This window comes from Hoplias malabaricus, chromosome 5 (assembly GCF_029633855.1).
Source record: "Hoplias malabaricus isolate fHopMal1 chromosome 5, fHopMal1.hap1, whole genome shotgun sequence".
Classification (NCBI taxonomy): domain Eukaryota; kingdom Metazoa; phylum Chordata; class Actinopteri; order Characiformes; family Erythrinidae; genus Hoplias; species Hoplias malabaricus.
The window spans coordinates 38,199,884-38,216,576 of NC_089804.1; the positions used below are offsets into that span (position 1 = coordinate 38,199,884).

The 16,693-nt window shown below is 42.1% G+C and overlaps 1 protein-coding gene across 1 annotated transcript; it reads right to left on the reverse strand.

The window, feature by feature from the left end:
• Window positions 1-1,769: 1,769 nt before the first annotated feature.
• gata2a (GATA binding protein 2a) lies at window positions 1,770-16,264 on the reverse strand. The gene is made up of 6 exons (XM_066670584.1): window positions 16,093-16,264; window positions 14,743-15,249; window positions 12,121-12,720; window positions 8,647-8,792; window positions 4,232-4,357; window positions 1,770-3,505 (listed from the first exon to the last, which is right to left on the reverse strand). Exons 2-6 carry the CDS (start codon window positions 14,963-14,965, stop codon window positions 3,206-3,208), a joined length of 1,395 nt encoding a protein of 464 aa, XP_066526681.1. The 5' UTR covers window positions 14,966-15,249; window positions 16,093-16,264; the 3' UTR covers window positions 1,770-3,205.
• Window positions 16,265-16,693: the final 429 nt, after the last annotated feature.

The window sequence follows — 16,693 nt, forward strand, 5'->3', positions numbered from 1 at the left end:
AGCACCTGTGGATGATGTGACCTAACATCTGTGGGTAACTCCAGCATGAATGAACAGGGTTAAACTGCTGTAGACTAAATACTGCATATACACACACGCAGTATAAAGCGTTCATTTGAAGTCTATTTGCTTTATAGCTCAGGTGCCCGGGGTGTGTTTAATGCCTCGTCCTCAATAATTCCAGGTAGGCTCTGGAACCCACCAATGGATGAAGCCATTACAGAAGATGAACGAATGAATACATTTGTAGTGATAACATAGTGCATAGATATCATAGGACTCTTGACCTGTTTGTTTTGTAGTGGTCCATAACTCAAGCTCTTTTTCTGGGCAGTATGTTATTTTGTGTGTGTGTGTGTGTGTGTGTTCATGCGTGTAGAAGAACTCTTAGTGTACACTGGATTTGGAGCCTGTTGTCTGGGTCAGAATGAAGCCCCCCGAGGCTGAGAAACTACAAAGAATCTTTCTTCCTCAAACTCTGCTTCAGTCACAACACACAACACAAGCAAAGTCCTACACACTCTTAACTCACAGTTCACTGATCAGAAAACTTAATCACATAACGTTCAGAGTCCACACCCACCCAGCTGTGATGGAAACCCCTCTGTGGGGTCAGTAGATGTCTTGCATTATCTGGGAGAGTCCCATATTTCACACATCTCTTAACTCTTCTGTTAACTATTCTGTTGTATATAGATGTCTTTTGCATTCTGGGAAATTCTCACAAACATCGGACCAATAGAAACGATTCTATATAAAGCAATCAATTGATCGAAACCTCTATATTTTCTCCGTTTCTTTCACATTTGACGGAAACCCAGTCTACGTGGTCACGTTGTTTGCATGAAAATAATGTACGCATACGACATAAGATATGACTGATTCAGACTAACGACTACTTATTCATCATCAGTGCACCCCTTGGATGAAGTCATGTGTCTATAGTGAGTCTGGACCGTGAGCAAATAAGGGCCACTGCGCTGCTTGCTAAGTTAGCATTTTTAAGATGTAATCATAGCCCGATAGCCGTGTGTGTTTATTTAATCTGGATGTTTGGAAAAAGTTCAGTTATTGTATGTTTACATTGTCAAACTTGAGCTGCCACATCTGCTAGACATTGTGAAGGCCTTTCTGTATATATTGATAGGTCAGTGGTAGCCTACAGTCAGTTTGTGACCAGCGTTACAGAACTCCTGTGTATTGTGTCCCACATGTAAAAGTAAATAAAATATCGACATCATAAAAAATACAGTTCAATATGAACCATCTGACTGTGTCATGTATAAACACACTCATCTGGGCAGTACTATTTTAACTGGGCACTAATATTAGAAAAACTACACATATAAACAAATATAAACATGTATGTTTCATTGTAATTCATTTTTGTTATTGTTTAATTAGTTCTGTAATACTTTTAAGTTAATTGAGGTGGGCTTTAGTGGAACTGAAAAGGTAACATTATCAATAACCTTTTAAATACAACCATAATATTTTTGTTTAGTTGTATTTTAATGTTTATTTTCGCTCATTATATGTAACAATGAATATTTACAAACAAAGAAGGTCAATTATATTGAAACATTTCTAAGCCGGCCTACGACTTTTACGTAGCTGTGCATACTCTACGAACGACTGTGTTTGAGTGTGTGTGTGTGTGTGTGTGTGCACATTCGCAATTCAGTGATTACGCTGTCCATTTACATGAACGTGCCAAATCTGTGCATTAAATATAACATAATCAAAAACCACTACGCAGGAGAAAGTGAGAGATTATTAAGTATTAAAACTTTATTTCCTTTATTTGTGTAATGGAAAATGATAAAAACATACAGTTCAGCATTATCGCCTTGGCTAAGATAAGTCAGTGTTGATTTTTTTGTTTGTTTTTTTTGTGTTTTTTGTTTGTTTTTTGTAATTTCTTTGATAATAATAACCAAATAATATTTATAATTATAACAATATACCCATATGGTTTTGAGGAGAGCAAAAAAAAAAAAAGTGTGAAAATAAATTATCATCATAACAATTATAACAATAACGATAATAACAATCAAGCTTTATAAACATCTGTTTCGCTTTCTAGTCGTGTCCATAGAGTCTGTCCAGAGGCAGTCATGTCCATGAAGTGTGTATATCCCATCATGTAGGCATAGCAGTCCGTCTATATTCTCTATTTCTCATTCTTTCACTCTCTCTTTGTTCTCTGCGTTAGAGTCCGAGACAGAGACAGGCCTTTTGCGAACCGTGAGCTGTATCTGTTCAAATCACCTGTGGCAGATACACAGATACACACATACACAGTGACTCGGCTTTAACACACCATCCTCTCTTTCCGGGCCGTACCAAAGTGACTCAGTACAAAATAAAGAAAGGCTAAAAGCATCGGGCGTTTTTCACCAAAAACACCTCACCCTTGGTAAGTCTGTGTCCTTGTGGAGGGGCAGGTGGGCTTTTGAACAAGCAAAATGTCCTCTTTACACTCCAGCCCCTCTGCTTAGGAAAAAAAAGTGTCTCTTTACGGATATTTGCATGGAAACATTGCCACATCTTCTAATGCAGTGTCTGAAGAAGTGATGGACAACCAACCCCACGCTTCATCTCCCTGTCCTGTAGAGGTTCTTTTGAAGACCAGGGAGGGTAAGTCAAGTGGTCTTTCATTCTTCACATCTGCCTTCCTGCAGAATACACCTCCACCTCAAAGCTCACAATTGATCCAGATCATAGAGGATTTCTGAACATAATGTAGACCTACCCTAATTGCTGTTCCCTACCTTGGAAAAACAGGAAAACTATATAGAACACTACTGCAGAGAACTTAGTATGTGATTCAAATATACGTAAACCGTTTCGTACACTATCTTCACTCACTGTAATCACATCCCTCCACATATGATGTGTTACAGGTATTGTGTCCTTTAGTCTACACTGTGTCTACACTTGTGATGTGGTACACGGCGGGATTGTAAGGGTATCCTAGAAGCTTTCGACTACATACCCAGACAAAAACTGATCCCAACATACAGTGTTATATCGGGCATAGTCTTGAACATAACTAATCTTTAGCTGGACCATATGTGGTCAATAGTTTCAGAGCTATACACTGCAGGAAGTTCGATCTCCAGGACCTGTGTTGGTGACCACTGCATTAGGTGAGGTGGGATGTTATGGAGGCATTAATGAAAGGACCATTCGGGATGGACCCTCAGTGTGGCTCGGCCCAGGCAGGCGAGCGGCCAGTGTGGTGTGGATGGCTGAAGCTGGGGTGGATGGGGGTCGGCGTGGGCAGCATGTGGCCCGAGTGGCTGAAAGGCGGAAGATGGCCCATGTGGGCCATGTGGCTTGCCATGGTCCCGCCAGCGGAAAAAGGGGATGTTTTGTCGTGCATACACTTGGACAACTCCTCAAAACCATCGCCTGCCCTCTTGTTGCGTTTGGACTTGCTGGACATCTTGCGGTTGCGCGTCTGGATGCCCTCTTTCTTCATGGTCAGAGGTCTGTTGACCTACAGAGGAAAAGCGAGAGAGATGTTAGGCTTCCATTGATTTTCTGTGCTTGAAGGAACATTTACAACTCAAGTTCAAGAGAAGATGAGCTTTATCAAAGAAATTAACTGAATAAATAAACAAACAATGATGGTTGTTAATGGGTGGAGGGTTTATTAGCTTTACTTATTGGTTGCTTTCATTTAATAGAGCAGGAAATGTTATATATTAAGACATTCCTTTGAGACAGGACTGTTTTCAATTACAAAAATAAGCATTTACGTTGTGTGCCGTTATTGTCGTGTTTTTTAAATGTCTCATTTCGATCATGAATAACTAAACAGAAGGGCTGTCCAGCCATGTCCAAGCCTGCCTGCTCGAATAAAACCGCCTCCTACTTTTTCTTTTGGCTGGCCACTTTGTTGCACCTCGTCGCGCTTGTCCCATTAAGGGTGAGCATTGATTTATTCTCGGGATAATGTGCCTAATGTGAGACAAGCTGATGAGAGAAAGGCGCTGAGTGGCAGGTCCGTGCTGGGGGTCCCTCCTGGGGGTAACGCCCACCACGCATCCAGACAAAACCAAAGCTGGCCCCGTCAAAAAGGCGGAGAAGGAGAAACGGTCAGGCTGACAAGAGAAGGCGTCCATTCTACCCCTCTATAAAAAAAAAAACCACCCATGACAACCCCCCCTCCGGCCCACTGCCCCCTAAGAGGATAGGAAACGTCTGCAGGGGTTTCACTCACGTTGTGCAGTTTGTAGTAGAGTCCACAGGCATTACACACGGGGTCTCCATTGCCATTGCGCCTCCACAGTGTTGTGGTGGTCGTTTGACAGTTCGCACAGCAGGTGCCTGCGCGCCTCGCTGCAGACTGCATGAGGAAAGACAGGAGACGTTAATGGGACTGGATTAAAACATAAAATAGACACTTTACACACTGTGACAAGGGACATAATGGAGAAGGGAAGGCAGAGGCAGTGCTCACTGAGCTATCACCAACAAGTTTGTTTATATTCCAGTTTTAAACTCAAGCTGAAATCAGAATGGAACTTTATTTTTAGTTGTTGGTTCGTGTCCGTTGTCAGAATAAGAAGTATAAATACTTTTAAGTTATAAAAAAATCCAAAAACCTCACAACTTTGTAATATTTAATCAAAGAGTAGTGAATTTATTTCCCTGTAAAAAACCTTGACATGTAATGAAGAGCATTTAGACATTTAGAAATGTAAGCTGTGTCTGAAATGGTTCCCTCACTCATTCACTAACCACTCAACTTAAATGCACTACACTAAATATGGAACAAGTGAGGGAGTACACACACACACACACACACACACACACACACAGTCACTGCGTAACATCATCAGCTGAAGCACACAAGTGTTACAATATATACCTAATGGTTCATATCTATCTAAAGCTATACTTTATAAGACATAGAAGCGAGAAAGTTTAGCAATATATTCAATCGTCAAACTATAGTCTTACTGCTACAACCATATTCCCATTTTCTCAGCAAAAACACTGTGAAATCTTTTACACGAGAATAATTTACTCTAGCTCACTAAGTTTACGGTGCACTATGGGTAACAGTCACTTTATATGGAATTCTATTTACTTACAGCTTAAAATTATCCAGTAACATCATTATTTTTGACCCACCTTCTTCTTAACGTTGAATAAAGCATTGACGCTAATGTCAGGTCCTACCCTTATTACTTCCCGTTCACACGTCTGCTTCCCTCGGAAATACTTCCCGTTATCGGAAAACTCGCTTTAGGCTTTGCTTTTAAAATTAAATTTAGTTTTATTTTAAAACCAGAAAAAATACTTGGCTTAAAAATATACAGCAGCTTTTTTTAAAGATTTTATCGTTATTTATTTAATTAATTTATTTATTTTATAGCGAAGCAAAAACATTATTCTACACTACGTAATGTAATATTTGAAAATAATTATACGTGTGTTTTACTTTATTTTTTTTTTTCGCAAAATGTACACAACACGAAAAAAGATAAGATTTAAATAAAAATCCAAAGCAAAGCTAATGTGCTGGTTTGAGGGAAATTAGGCCTGTAGCCTGTTGTTCTACTGTTAGCCTCGTGGCCTGGGAGACATTACACACGGCTCTAATACAGTGTTATTATGTTTATATGTGTGTTTAGGGTCTGTATGAGTAAAATATGTGTTTAGTTGAGTTCGGATAGGTTTAGTTTTATTCTGTTCTTTGATGGCTGTTCTAGTCTCAGGCCTCTGCACTGAGGGCTGAATAACTGAGGGAGAGAGATAAGGATCTACTGAAGGAGCTGCGGGTGCTGAATATTATGGCTGTGCATATGTCTGTGTGTGTGTGTGTGTGTGTGTGTGTTTGTGCTCGTATGTTTGTGCGCGCGCCCATGCCTTCCCATCACAGATGAAAGAAAAGACATGACGCCGCTTTCACGGTGTCGCCTCCATCTCCCAAACCGGAGTCTGCTTTGTGCGTTTAGACGAGTTTAATTCGATTAAGTTATTTGTGCCGTGATTAAGGGTGAAGCATAAAAACGAACTGATTCTCTATTTCACTAGATACCACAGTCCCAGAGTCCAGAGATAGGGGTGATGCTCCATGTGTGTGTGTGTGTGTGTGTGTGTGTGTGTGTGTGTGTGGGATAAGGGGGTATAGGGGGCTGGGGGGTGGGGGGGGGGGCTGTGTCCATTACACATCAATTTTTCACACATAATAAGAAACATTTATAGGCGTACAATGCAATTCCCCCCGAAGTCACGGCCCCTTCGTGTTTTCTGTTCGTTTCTGTTTCGTTTAAAATTTACGTCAGCAAACAAAAAGAAGAGGAAAAGAAGGACAAAAATAAAACTGTCCCTTAGTAATAAAAGAAGGACAAGGCAAACAAAACATGGCCATTGTTAAATCAGTGAATAACAAAAATAATAAAATAAAAAATGTGAGCTATTCATTATAAATTATTATTATTAATTTTTTTTATTTTATTATTATTATCTCCCTGTTTAGATCAAACTTAAATGAATATTAGTAATATTAATACCAAGTATTAAAAACAGCAATAACGATGATAATAATAAATGTAATAACGACGAAACATTTACAATTTCTGTTTTTACATAAAAAAGGCACTAATTCGCCACTGCTTTTGATTAATTAATTATTTAATTATCCAGACCAAAACAAAAACACACACATTCCGATGCTGAATCTCAGTGCCAAGCGCGCGCGGACAAACAAGAGCTCGAGCGCATAAATCCATTAATTTTCCAAAATGCCCCGCGCCGTCCCCTTCCCTCCTGCGCGCGCTCACACACACAAACACGCGCACGCACGCACACTAGTGGTCCTGCCACTACGATGTGTGTGTATGTTGTGCTAATCGCTGTGCATTAAAGGTGTGTGTGTGTGTGTGTCGGTGTTTGAGTCTCAGAGAGAATGCAGTGGGGTTTGTTGGAGAAGGAAGCACCGGGGAGTCTGGCTTCCTTATCGCGCGCAGGCAGATATCCGGATAGGAAACAACTGGACGGCCTTTGAACGCGGAGCTCTGAAAACACTGGAGCCCAAAGTCGAGCCCAAAACTGCGCCCTGCGCCGCGTGGAAAAGCTTCTGGAGTTCTCATCTGAAGTCAACGCACTGCCCGACCGTCTATAATTTTGGCTTTTAATAACAATTATAATGATAATAATTATAAGTACAATAACAACAATCCTACTATAATTGCTATTTATTTATTGTATGAAGGGGACTGTATCTAAGGAACCTGAGAGGAGAGCGGATTTTAAAATACCAATCTCTGTCCTATAGTGTGTCTCTGACCAATGGGGTGTCCTTTTCTTACTGTCACTGCCCTATAGCATCACTGACCCAGAGGATCATACATAATAAAGCCTTGTTCTGTCACTGCTCTATAGAGAGTCCCAGTCGCATATTAAGCCTCTGTCATACAGTCATTGCCCCATAACGTCTCTGTCCTAAAGAAAGTCCTAGCCCTGAGAGTCTCTGTCTTGCATAGTCCTTGTCCTAAAAAGTATCAGGGATTCAAGTCCCAGTCCTTGTAAGTCTCTGTATTCTCAGCAGTTAAATAGAGTCTCTGTGTCATAGAGTATCCTATAAAGAGTTCAGGATCAGTTATGATCTCTGTACAGAGACTGTCTTTCATAAAGAGTCTCTGCCCTAAAGTGACTCTGTGTCCTATAGAGTTATCAGCTAAAGTGAGCCTCCGTCCCATAAACTCTCTTCGTCTTTTAGGCCAATGCTGTTAGCGGGTCTAGCTAACTGTGCTAATAGTGGTCAGATTTCCCCAGTAACGAGTGATCAGCCGATCAACGAAAATGGATGTGGAACAACTCTCAAAGCTGAATGATTTTTAGCATTTTGGATAATAACTAAACTTGACCTGCAATGTCTTTGAAATCCAGAGCTCTCACAAAGGAACGACAAAAGTGTGGTGATGATGATTTTCCAGTTATTGTTGATATGTTATTGTCCTTCCAAAATCTACAAACGGGGACAAAAATAAGAGCCAAGCAACTGATGTCCACTCTAATAATAATAATGATGATGTCATTCAGCCTCACTGGCCCTACTCCTAGCAGTGTAACTTTAATCTATAGCACATTGTCTCATTAATAGGCCGCAGGTTCCTTCGGCTAAACTTAGAAACCTCTAAATCGAATTGTCTTAAAATACAGCCTGAATGCGAGGAAGTTTTTTGACATGGTTCTCAAAGACAATGCCACGGTGTGCAGCAGCTAACTGGAGAATTGTGGCTCTCCCTGAGGTCCGACTGCTGCAGGAGCTCGGAGTGTGGCTGTCAGTGCAGGGGCTCCTGTCCGAGCAGCTGTCCTGACGAGGTGCTGCGGTGCTAATTAAGCCAGTGTGGGCATTGGTATCAGTGACAGTATCGGGACTAGCAGCAATAATGATAGCAGTAACAATAGCAATAGTAGCAGGATTGTAACAGGCAGTGTAGGGGATCACCGGGGGGTGAGGGCGACAAACAATTCCAGGAAGATCATAGGGAAAATATAACTTTCCTGGAATTGTGCTTATTCTCTCTGCTCTGGGCTTCTATTTAACCCTCTTTCTCACGTGTGTGTATATGTGTGTGTGCGTATGACAGAGGTTAAAGGTCTACTAAAAATGCTACTCACCAGTCTGCGTTTGGGTTTGATGAGTGGCCGGTTCTGACCGTTCATCTTGTGGTACAGGCCGCAGGCATTGCAGAGGTAGTGACCTGTCCCGTCTCTCCTCCAAAGAGGGGTGGAGGTAGCACCGCAGTTCACACACTCACGCCCCTCTGTGTAGAATTCAGATGGGGGAAAAATCAGAGAGAAATTTTATATAATTAAGAAGTTCATCATCCTTCGGTAAAGCAAGAGCTCAAGCCGTTTCAGACCACCTTTGATTCCACCGTCCTCTCCACAGTGGCGCAATCTGGACAGGTAAAGCACCTGAGCTAATTAGGAGGTCTGTAACCTGACCACTACCACTGACGGCGCATTAAGATATTCCTCATGATATAAAATCTCTCTCTCTTAGGATGACCAGGACAATAGACATCCGTGCTTGGCTGACCCCAGGTCTGTCGCTTGCCCCCTGTTGGATCGGCATGGACACGGACACCTCCATGTAACGTAATCCCCCAAAGCATGGCAGAGAAGCAGAGAGGGTATGTCCAAAAAACCCAAGGAGTCCATTTAGAAACAGCATTGCATAATTTAGCACAGACATCATTGACACAATGGAGCTCACAGTGTTCTTTGATGTGCCACATAGACAAAGTTGACTTGTATAATACACACATCCTACATATGTCCTACATGCCGCAAGCCTTAGCAAAGTAGGCCGGCTAATTGCTTAATTCTTTGCTTTGTACGTTTAGCATTTTAGCATGTAGCATGTAGGCTATTCCCTGTTGATGTCTGCCCCCATTTCTCTGGTCAAATTTGCACCTCTGGTCTATGCTGCACACATTTAACTTGTGATCTGGGTAATGTCCCATTTACGTAACACTCTGCTTCCAAGTAAATATGGGTTTCTTGCTTGCAAGTTGGTATTTGCGTAACTCTCAACTATATATAGACGTGCAGAGTTTCTCTGTTGTACTCCCTCTCACTTTAGCTTTTCAAGCTTTAGAATCAAGAATCAGTCATGAGTATCGTCACTTATTGTAACAGAACTGAACCTGCCTGATAGTTCAGTTCATAGCCTCCTGCCTCTCTCTCTCCCCAGAGCATCTCCCTATTATTCGCATTCTAATGTGAGGGACTACCTGTCCCACCCAGGCCAGAGAAAGGAATCCACCCTGGACAATGGAAGGCACTCCTTTTGAAATGCATAATGCTTAGTAATTCAGTCGTGCCGCCTCCCTTTTTCTCTGTGTCACCATTCCTGTGAGGCAAGTGAAAGAGGTGTTGGTGTGTTTTCAACAGCTCTGTTTTTGGGATAAAATGGTTATGAAATGTGCAGGCTGCGGGGTTGGGTCTGAGCCTCGGGCCACAGAAGAGTAGGTCATTTTAAGATGTCCAAATATTCACTGATTCACATAATTCACTAGCGTTGACATGCTTACTGCAAGGTCCTCCTGCACCAGGCTGTCACCGGCGCTTGTGAACCTCACAGTGAGTGTAACAGATATACAAACTTCACTCAGACTTCCAAGACCTCATATCAGCGCTATCACACACAGCGTAAAGGAACACACAGGAATTCAAGCAATTTCCTCCCTTGATCTCAAACACTTTTATAGAGTCCCCTTTCCCCTTTGCGTGTTTGCGAAGGTTGTTTTCTGAACCTAATTCTACATTCAAGCAGAACGTAGGGCACTCTTGCCAAGAGGTAAAGAGATTATAGGATTGCCAGTGTTTAACGATGATTACATATGTCTCTTTGTGAGGACGACAGGCTCCTGTGCTGTTCACACTGTTGTTATCACCGGCTCAGCAGCTCACAATGTTATACTTTTATCATGGGCCTTTTGGACAAGCCATTACTGGGATGAAGCTACAGCGCTGATCACCATATTGATCATCCGACGTCATCGTTTATTGGCTTAAAACCCGTTCTCCAGGGGTTCTGTATGGAAACACAGTGTCTAGTGACTAGTGAAATGGGTCTTCACTGTGATGACCAACGTAAAACCTTTATAAAACGGTTTGGTTTGGGTAGTTTAAATAATGTGTGGATATATATGTGGGCTTCCTGTACAGAATATAATTTGCTAAGAAGGCTTTGCTACCACCTTCTACTGATCCAATAATTCCAAGTCAATATAAAAAATGTTAACAGACTGTAAGGTTTTTGTTCTACATGAAAAATCATATTAGACCCACAACTGAAATAAAAATGAAGCCTCTTCTTCCATTTATGACGTCACTTCCACTATTATAATAATACGTGAACTACGTTACATAGCAGTTAAAAAGTACTACCAGCAATGGCACTACTAATTCTAAGTACAGTAATAAAATAGTAATAAAAACTACCACTGGAAAGTGCGTATAAAGGTTAGAGTTGTGAACAGTAGGTCGTGAGTACGAGGCTGATCCCTGTGGAGCTTTGTTAGTGTAGGGGGCTGGGGGGTGGGGCAGTAGGGTGTGATGTGGTGGACAGGATGTAGCAGGAGCCAGCGCGTCGTGACTCCTGCAGGATTTAAAACGCAGCGGAGCCCCAAAGCAGACGAAAACAAGCGCTCAAACGTCTGCAAAACGAAACCTAGTGTTGCAAAAGCGTCACGCTTCTCAGTCAGCATCAAAACCAGAACGACTTTTCTAAGGATCCAGCGTGGAGTGACTTCACTAAGGCCCCTCTCTGGATTTGAATCTGAGTTTTAAAGTCTAACACGTCCTGCAATATTTACAACAGTAAAAATACAAACAGATTATCTTATAACACTGTAATATCATATGTAATAACGTAAAACAATGCTGTGTGTAATTAACTGAATAACTTTGTTCCATATTCACATTACACACAGCTTGGACTTTGTTGACAAATTGCCCTCATGTGTCTGACACCTCATTACTGACCCCATTGCTGTTTTTAAGTTCCTTTGGCCAGTGTTTAAGTGTGTCTTATCAGTGAATGGGTTTTTTAAAGAGGGTCTTGTTGTGGTGGGACGAGCAGAAGAGCCATTCATATTCTAGACTCTGGACAGAGAGAATCGCCTCAGGGAAACACTAAAGAAAACCTCTCTCAAGTTTATTCAACAATCATCGAGGAGACCCCACTGGTGACGTTACTGGAGGTCTTAAATCAGAAAGAAGCACCTTTCTTTTAAAACGTTTTAAACGTTTGGTTTGAAATGTATTTATGGAGACAGAATACACTTATTTTGACACAAAAATATTATCGTAACGCGTTTCTGTATATTAATTCTGCATAAAGTATATATTTATATATTTTTTTCCACCAATGTTTCAGAGCCCGATGGCACACTTTCGCTCTATAAAATATATCAGCGTTATTTTCACTGTAAAAATATTTTTAGTGATTCTCTTCCCATCGTTATATGTTTTAATTAAAATAATTAATTTCTGCTTATTTCTGCGCAATTTGACCAAGAGTGCCCAAACTTTTGAAGCGTGCTTTTGATGTTGCCCAGTGAGAGTGTGTGTGGGGCTCACCTGAGCTCGAGCGGGTCTTGCTCTTGCACTTGCTGCTGAAGCCGGACGCGGCGGATGCTGCGAGCAGGCCGCCGGTGTGGAAGAGTCCCGCGCTGTACTCGTGAGGCGCGGGCAGCGGGTAGGCGGGATATGCGGGGATGGTGGCGGCGGTGTGGTGGCCGCCGCTCACGCGCAGGGGGCTGCAGCCCTCGAGCTTCAGCCCTTCCGCGAGCGCCGCGGTGGCCGGGTATTTCAACGCATCTTTCTCGTCCATCCTGGCGGGCGAGCAGGGCCCTGGATCCGGAGACGCGTCTTTGGGCGGTGTCGGGGGGAAGCTGTAGAGCGGGTGAGGGCTCCCGTGGCTCGGGACCGCCCCGGGCGCGGGCACTGTGATTTGGGCCGAGTTCGAACCGGAGCTCGAGACTCCTCCGGAGCTGGCGCTGCTGCTGCACGGGTAGCCGGCGCTGGGCGCGTGGATGCCGGCTTTGGCGAAGGGGCTGACCGCCCAGGCGTTGTGGTGATGGTGCGCCGCGGAGAGCGCTGCCTTGCCGCCGTCCAGCCACGACAGGCCCGGGCTGTGCAGGAGGTGCGGTCGGCACACCGGACTGCCCGCGAGCCGAGCTGTTGAGGGGTGGAAAAAGGAGGGGACGCGATTAATACAGCGGTCGTGTACAAAGGCTGTGAGGGGAAATAAGCAAACACTTGTGCAGATTTTAGAATACACTGTTAAAATAACGTAAAATAAAAATACGTGTAACAAATTTTACTTTGGACTCGTTTATAATGGGTGTCGTTTGAGGTGTCAGGAGTTCTCAAACTATTGTCCTGGCCTGTATGGAAACAACATCTGTGTGTGTGTGTGTGTGTGTAATAGGAAGAACTGAACCGTTATAATAAACAATAAATAGTAAGCAATTATTACATTTAAACGAATATAACCAAATAAATGGGTTCAAAGGTCCTTTAACAAATTCAGCGTTAAAGACAGCTTTAAAACACAAAGCACTCACACTCTCATTTGAATTAAAAATATAGTGCCCTGCCTGGACACTTGTTTATTTATTTATTTATTTTGTTACAGAAAACCTGATGTAAACGGTCTATTAACGAATGGTGCTAAGCGCCAAATAATATCCACTTTTATTAAAACTGCTACGAGCCAAAGAATAGAACCCCACGTCATAAACGAGACATTCCTGAACAGATTAAAAAGCAATACGTTTGAGAGCAGAAACACCACAAAGCACAAGCGTCAACCTGGAAAAACATTTACAAAAATCATAATTCCATTTCAACTTGAATTTCCCATTTCAAAATGGACGCGTCAGAATAACATTCCCAGAGTGAGTTTAACACCGATTCCAGAGCTGATTCCAGAGAGTGAAGAATCGATTCGAGTTTATCAAAGAGCTCAGATTACAGACTCCAAACTCAGATGAATGGAAAACGCAGACTTATAAGAGGAATCAAATCTGAGATTAGAATCACAGAACACTGATGAACATTGACTTCGGAACTGGAAATTCCCCAGCACGCGATATACATCTGGTTTCTAATCAGACTTTGCCTGTGTTCCTACCTGTTGATTCACTTCCAGATGAAAACACGCTCGACATTGAGTTCAGACCCGAATCTCAGGCGGAATAAAGTCATTCAGCCAAACAACGCCAAGCCAACGCCTTCACAGTGTCTCCTCTTTGACGCAGTGCTTTCCTGACGGCTTCAGAGAGCTATATCTGTAATGACCCTGAGTTATGACCCATTCGAATTAATACATAAAGCCCTCCGTTCTAAACTCTGCGGGCCACGGACTTGTGCTCGTCTTCATTTACTCGCTGTAAAAGAACTAACAGCGGGTTATCAGGGTTTTTTTTTTTTTTTCGTTTGGATTTTGTATCCGGGAAATGTCTAGCTCTCTCTCTCTCTCTCTCTCTCTCTCACACACACACACACACACACTCCCTGCCCCAAACACACGGGGAACAAGTGACATGAACTTCCCTTTCCTCTACGTCCCATTCGCTGGACGCTTTTTTGTTGTTGCTACTTTCTTTCTCATCTTATCTTTCCATTTCAACACTTTGTTTTTAATGGAGATGACAGCACACCCCTGTGATGCAACCAAAGAGTCATTTCTAATGTTCCAGTGTGTGTGATAACGCTAATAATTCCACAAAGGAAAAGTGAACTAACTCTCTCCGAGGAATTTTATTATACGCCAAAAATTAAGAAAAAAAAGGAAATTGTCCTCTTTAAAATCCATATAAAGACAATGAAGACAGATTATAATTGCATCTGAGTACTCTGTTCACAATGGAGCTAATTACAATTCATTCCAAGCTAATTATCTGCGTACATTTCGCGTGTATTCTGACGGCCAAAATTGCGTTAAAAATAAAATGCCAAATCCCGAATAATAGAAGGCCTACGAATGCATTCAATAAAAACAAACTTAAACAACGTACACCTGCAGTGCTCATATGTGTGGTTCGTTTGCAAGAGACCTCTTTGCCTCTTCTTGTAGCAGAACCCAAGAATGCACTCACCAACAAAAGCAAAGGATAAACGCGACCATTTATCCGTTTGTTGTCAACAATAAAATAAAAACAAAAGAATTAGAAAAGAACTCGTTTCAGCTCTTACCGTGGGCTTGGCTGTAAGAGACCCTGGCTCTGGAGTTGGGGTAGTATGGGTTGCCCTGCGAATCCAAGTGGTTTAAGAAAACGTCCACTTCGTCCGGGGGCAAGAGGGGCGCCATAGGCTCCATGTAGTTGTGCGCGATGCTGTGGTGATGAGAGTCCGGGTGCTGGCTGTTGAGCACGGCGTGATGATGCGCCATCCACCGGGACTGGTCAGCCACCTCCATTTCTTGGAGTGTGTGTTTGCGAGGGATTTAGGTTTAAAAATACAGCCTATATTTCTTATAGTATATTTAGTTGCTCGCCTGAGAGGACTGAGATCATTTAGAATTCCTCAGAAAAGAAAAAAAAATGTAAAAGAAGTGGAGTACAGGCCGGCTCTGGTTAGACTAGTGCAACAAATATATAAATACGAATAAACGCGATAAAAACGAAGGGGGCAATAGGTCTTCTCGAGTCTTCTGTCACTTTCTGCACTGCTGATGTCCACCTACTGTGGACTGGGTCTCACCTGCAAAATGAGGAGAAAAGAGAACGCGTGAACTCGTGCATGCACTATACCTATAACGTCACTATTACTTTATCTGTTAACATGTAATAACTGGTAATAAACTGCTGAAAAAGCAGTTTGGACAATATTCACCGTGCTTTATAAATTATGTATAATTTACACATGAAAACGTACAGATATTTACTGCAGGAGCTTGAAGAATATATTGTTTTTTTTTTATTTAATTTTACTTCACGTGAAAATACACTACACAACATCTGCTGCAAATTGTAAAGCACAATGACGTGTATTTATTTAACGCAAACATAAATACAATAAAAATAAACCACCGCTGAATTTAGAATTCGTCCCGTGCAAAATGGAAGCCACGTTTTCTTTTTGATGTTTAATACGTTGATGATTGTTATGTGTTAAATTTAGCAAACAAGCAAGGCCCACTTCTTTTAGTCCTAAAGTTATTTTAAACGGTAGATAGATTGTTTAATTTAATGCCATTGAATCTCCCACTGAAGGATGAACTTTAAGAAACGCAGAGACGGGACCCTGCTCTGACCTGTGCAGATCATGCCTTTTAACGTGGGCTCGTTTTGTTTTTGTTGTTGGACTTAGAATATCAAACAACCACGTCAGTTGAGCAGGGACCCCGTACTTTTGCGACTGTGGCTTACTTCACACAAACAGTGCATTCACAAAAATACCAATCTACTCAAAAATAAATTATAACTAACGCAAAAAAGCAACACATATCATCGCGTTACATTCTCATTTTCAATAAATCTACGGGCACCATTTTTCAAAATCATGAGAATCTCGTGCCCCACGGAAACAAAACATGGCACTTACTGAATTACTGCATGTCTCCCCCTCCTTCGCCGAGCCTTAGTCCGTTTCAAAGAAAGTTTAATCCCGCTGACGTTGTCGCGGACCCGAGTGTCGAGCGTGTATGTGTGTGTACGTGTGTGTGTTCTTGCGTTCTCCTCTCCGCGCGAGCGCTGCGTGTTTAATGAGCTGCGCCTCTCTGCGCCGTCTGAACTGGCGCCAGTGCATTCCATTATGACGCCAACGAGTAGGAGGAGCTACAGCATCCCAGTGACGTGGTGGTGTTTTTATTTTTTATTATTTTTTTTTTGCGTGTGTTAGGGTTTTCTTCCCACCCGTTTTCAGTCCTCCGCATTTCGGGCCAGAACAGAAAACCACGCCTATCGTGCATTGGGATTGGCTGGTGCTAGGTGCATGCTTAAAGTTGACTCTTAAAAGGTTCTAGATTTAAAGTCCTGGTTCTGTCAAGAGGCAAGAAAACTTTGTCAGCTACATTTTTAAATTAATATATATATATATATATATATATATATATATATATATATATATATATATATATATATTATATTATATTATGTCCCCTCCAGGGTGTATTCCCGCCTTGCGCCCGATGATTCCAGGTAGG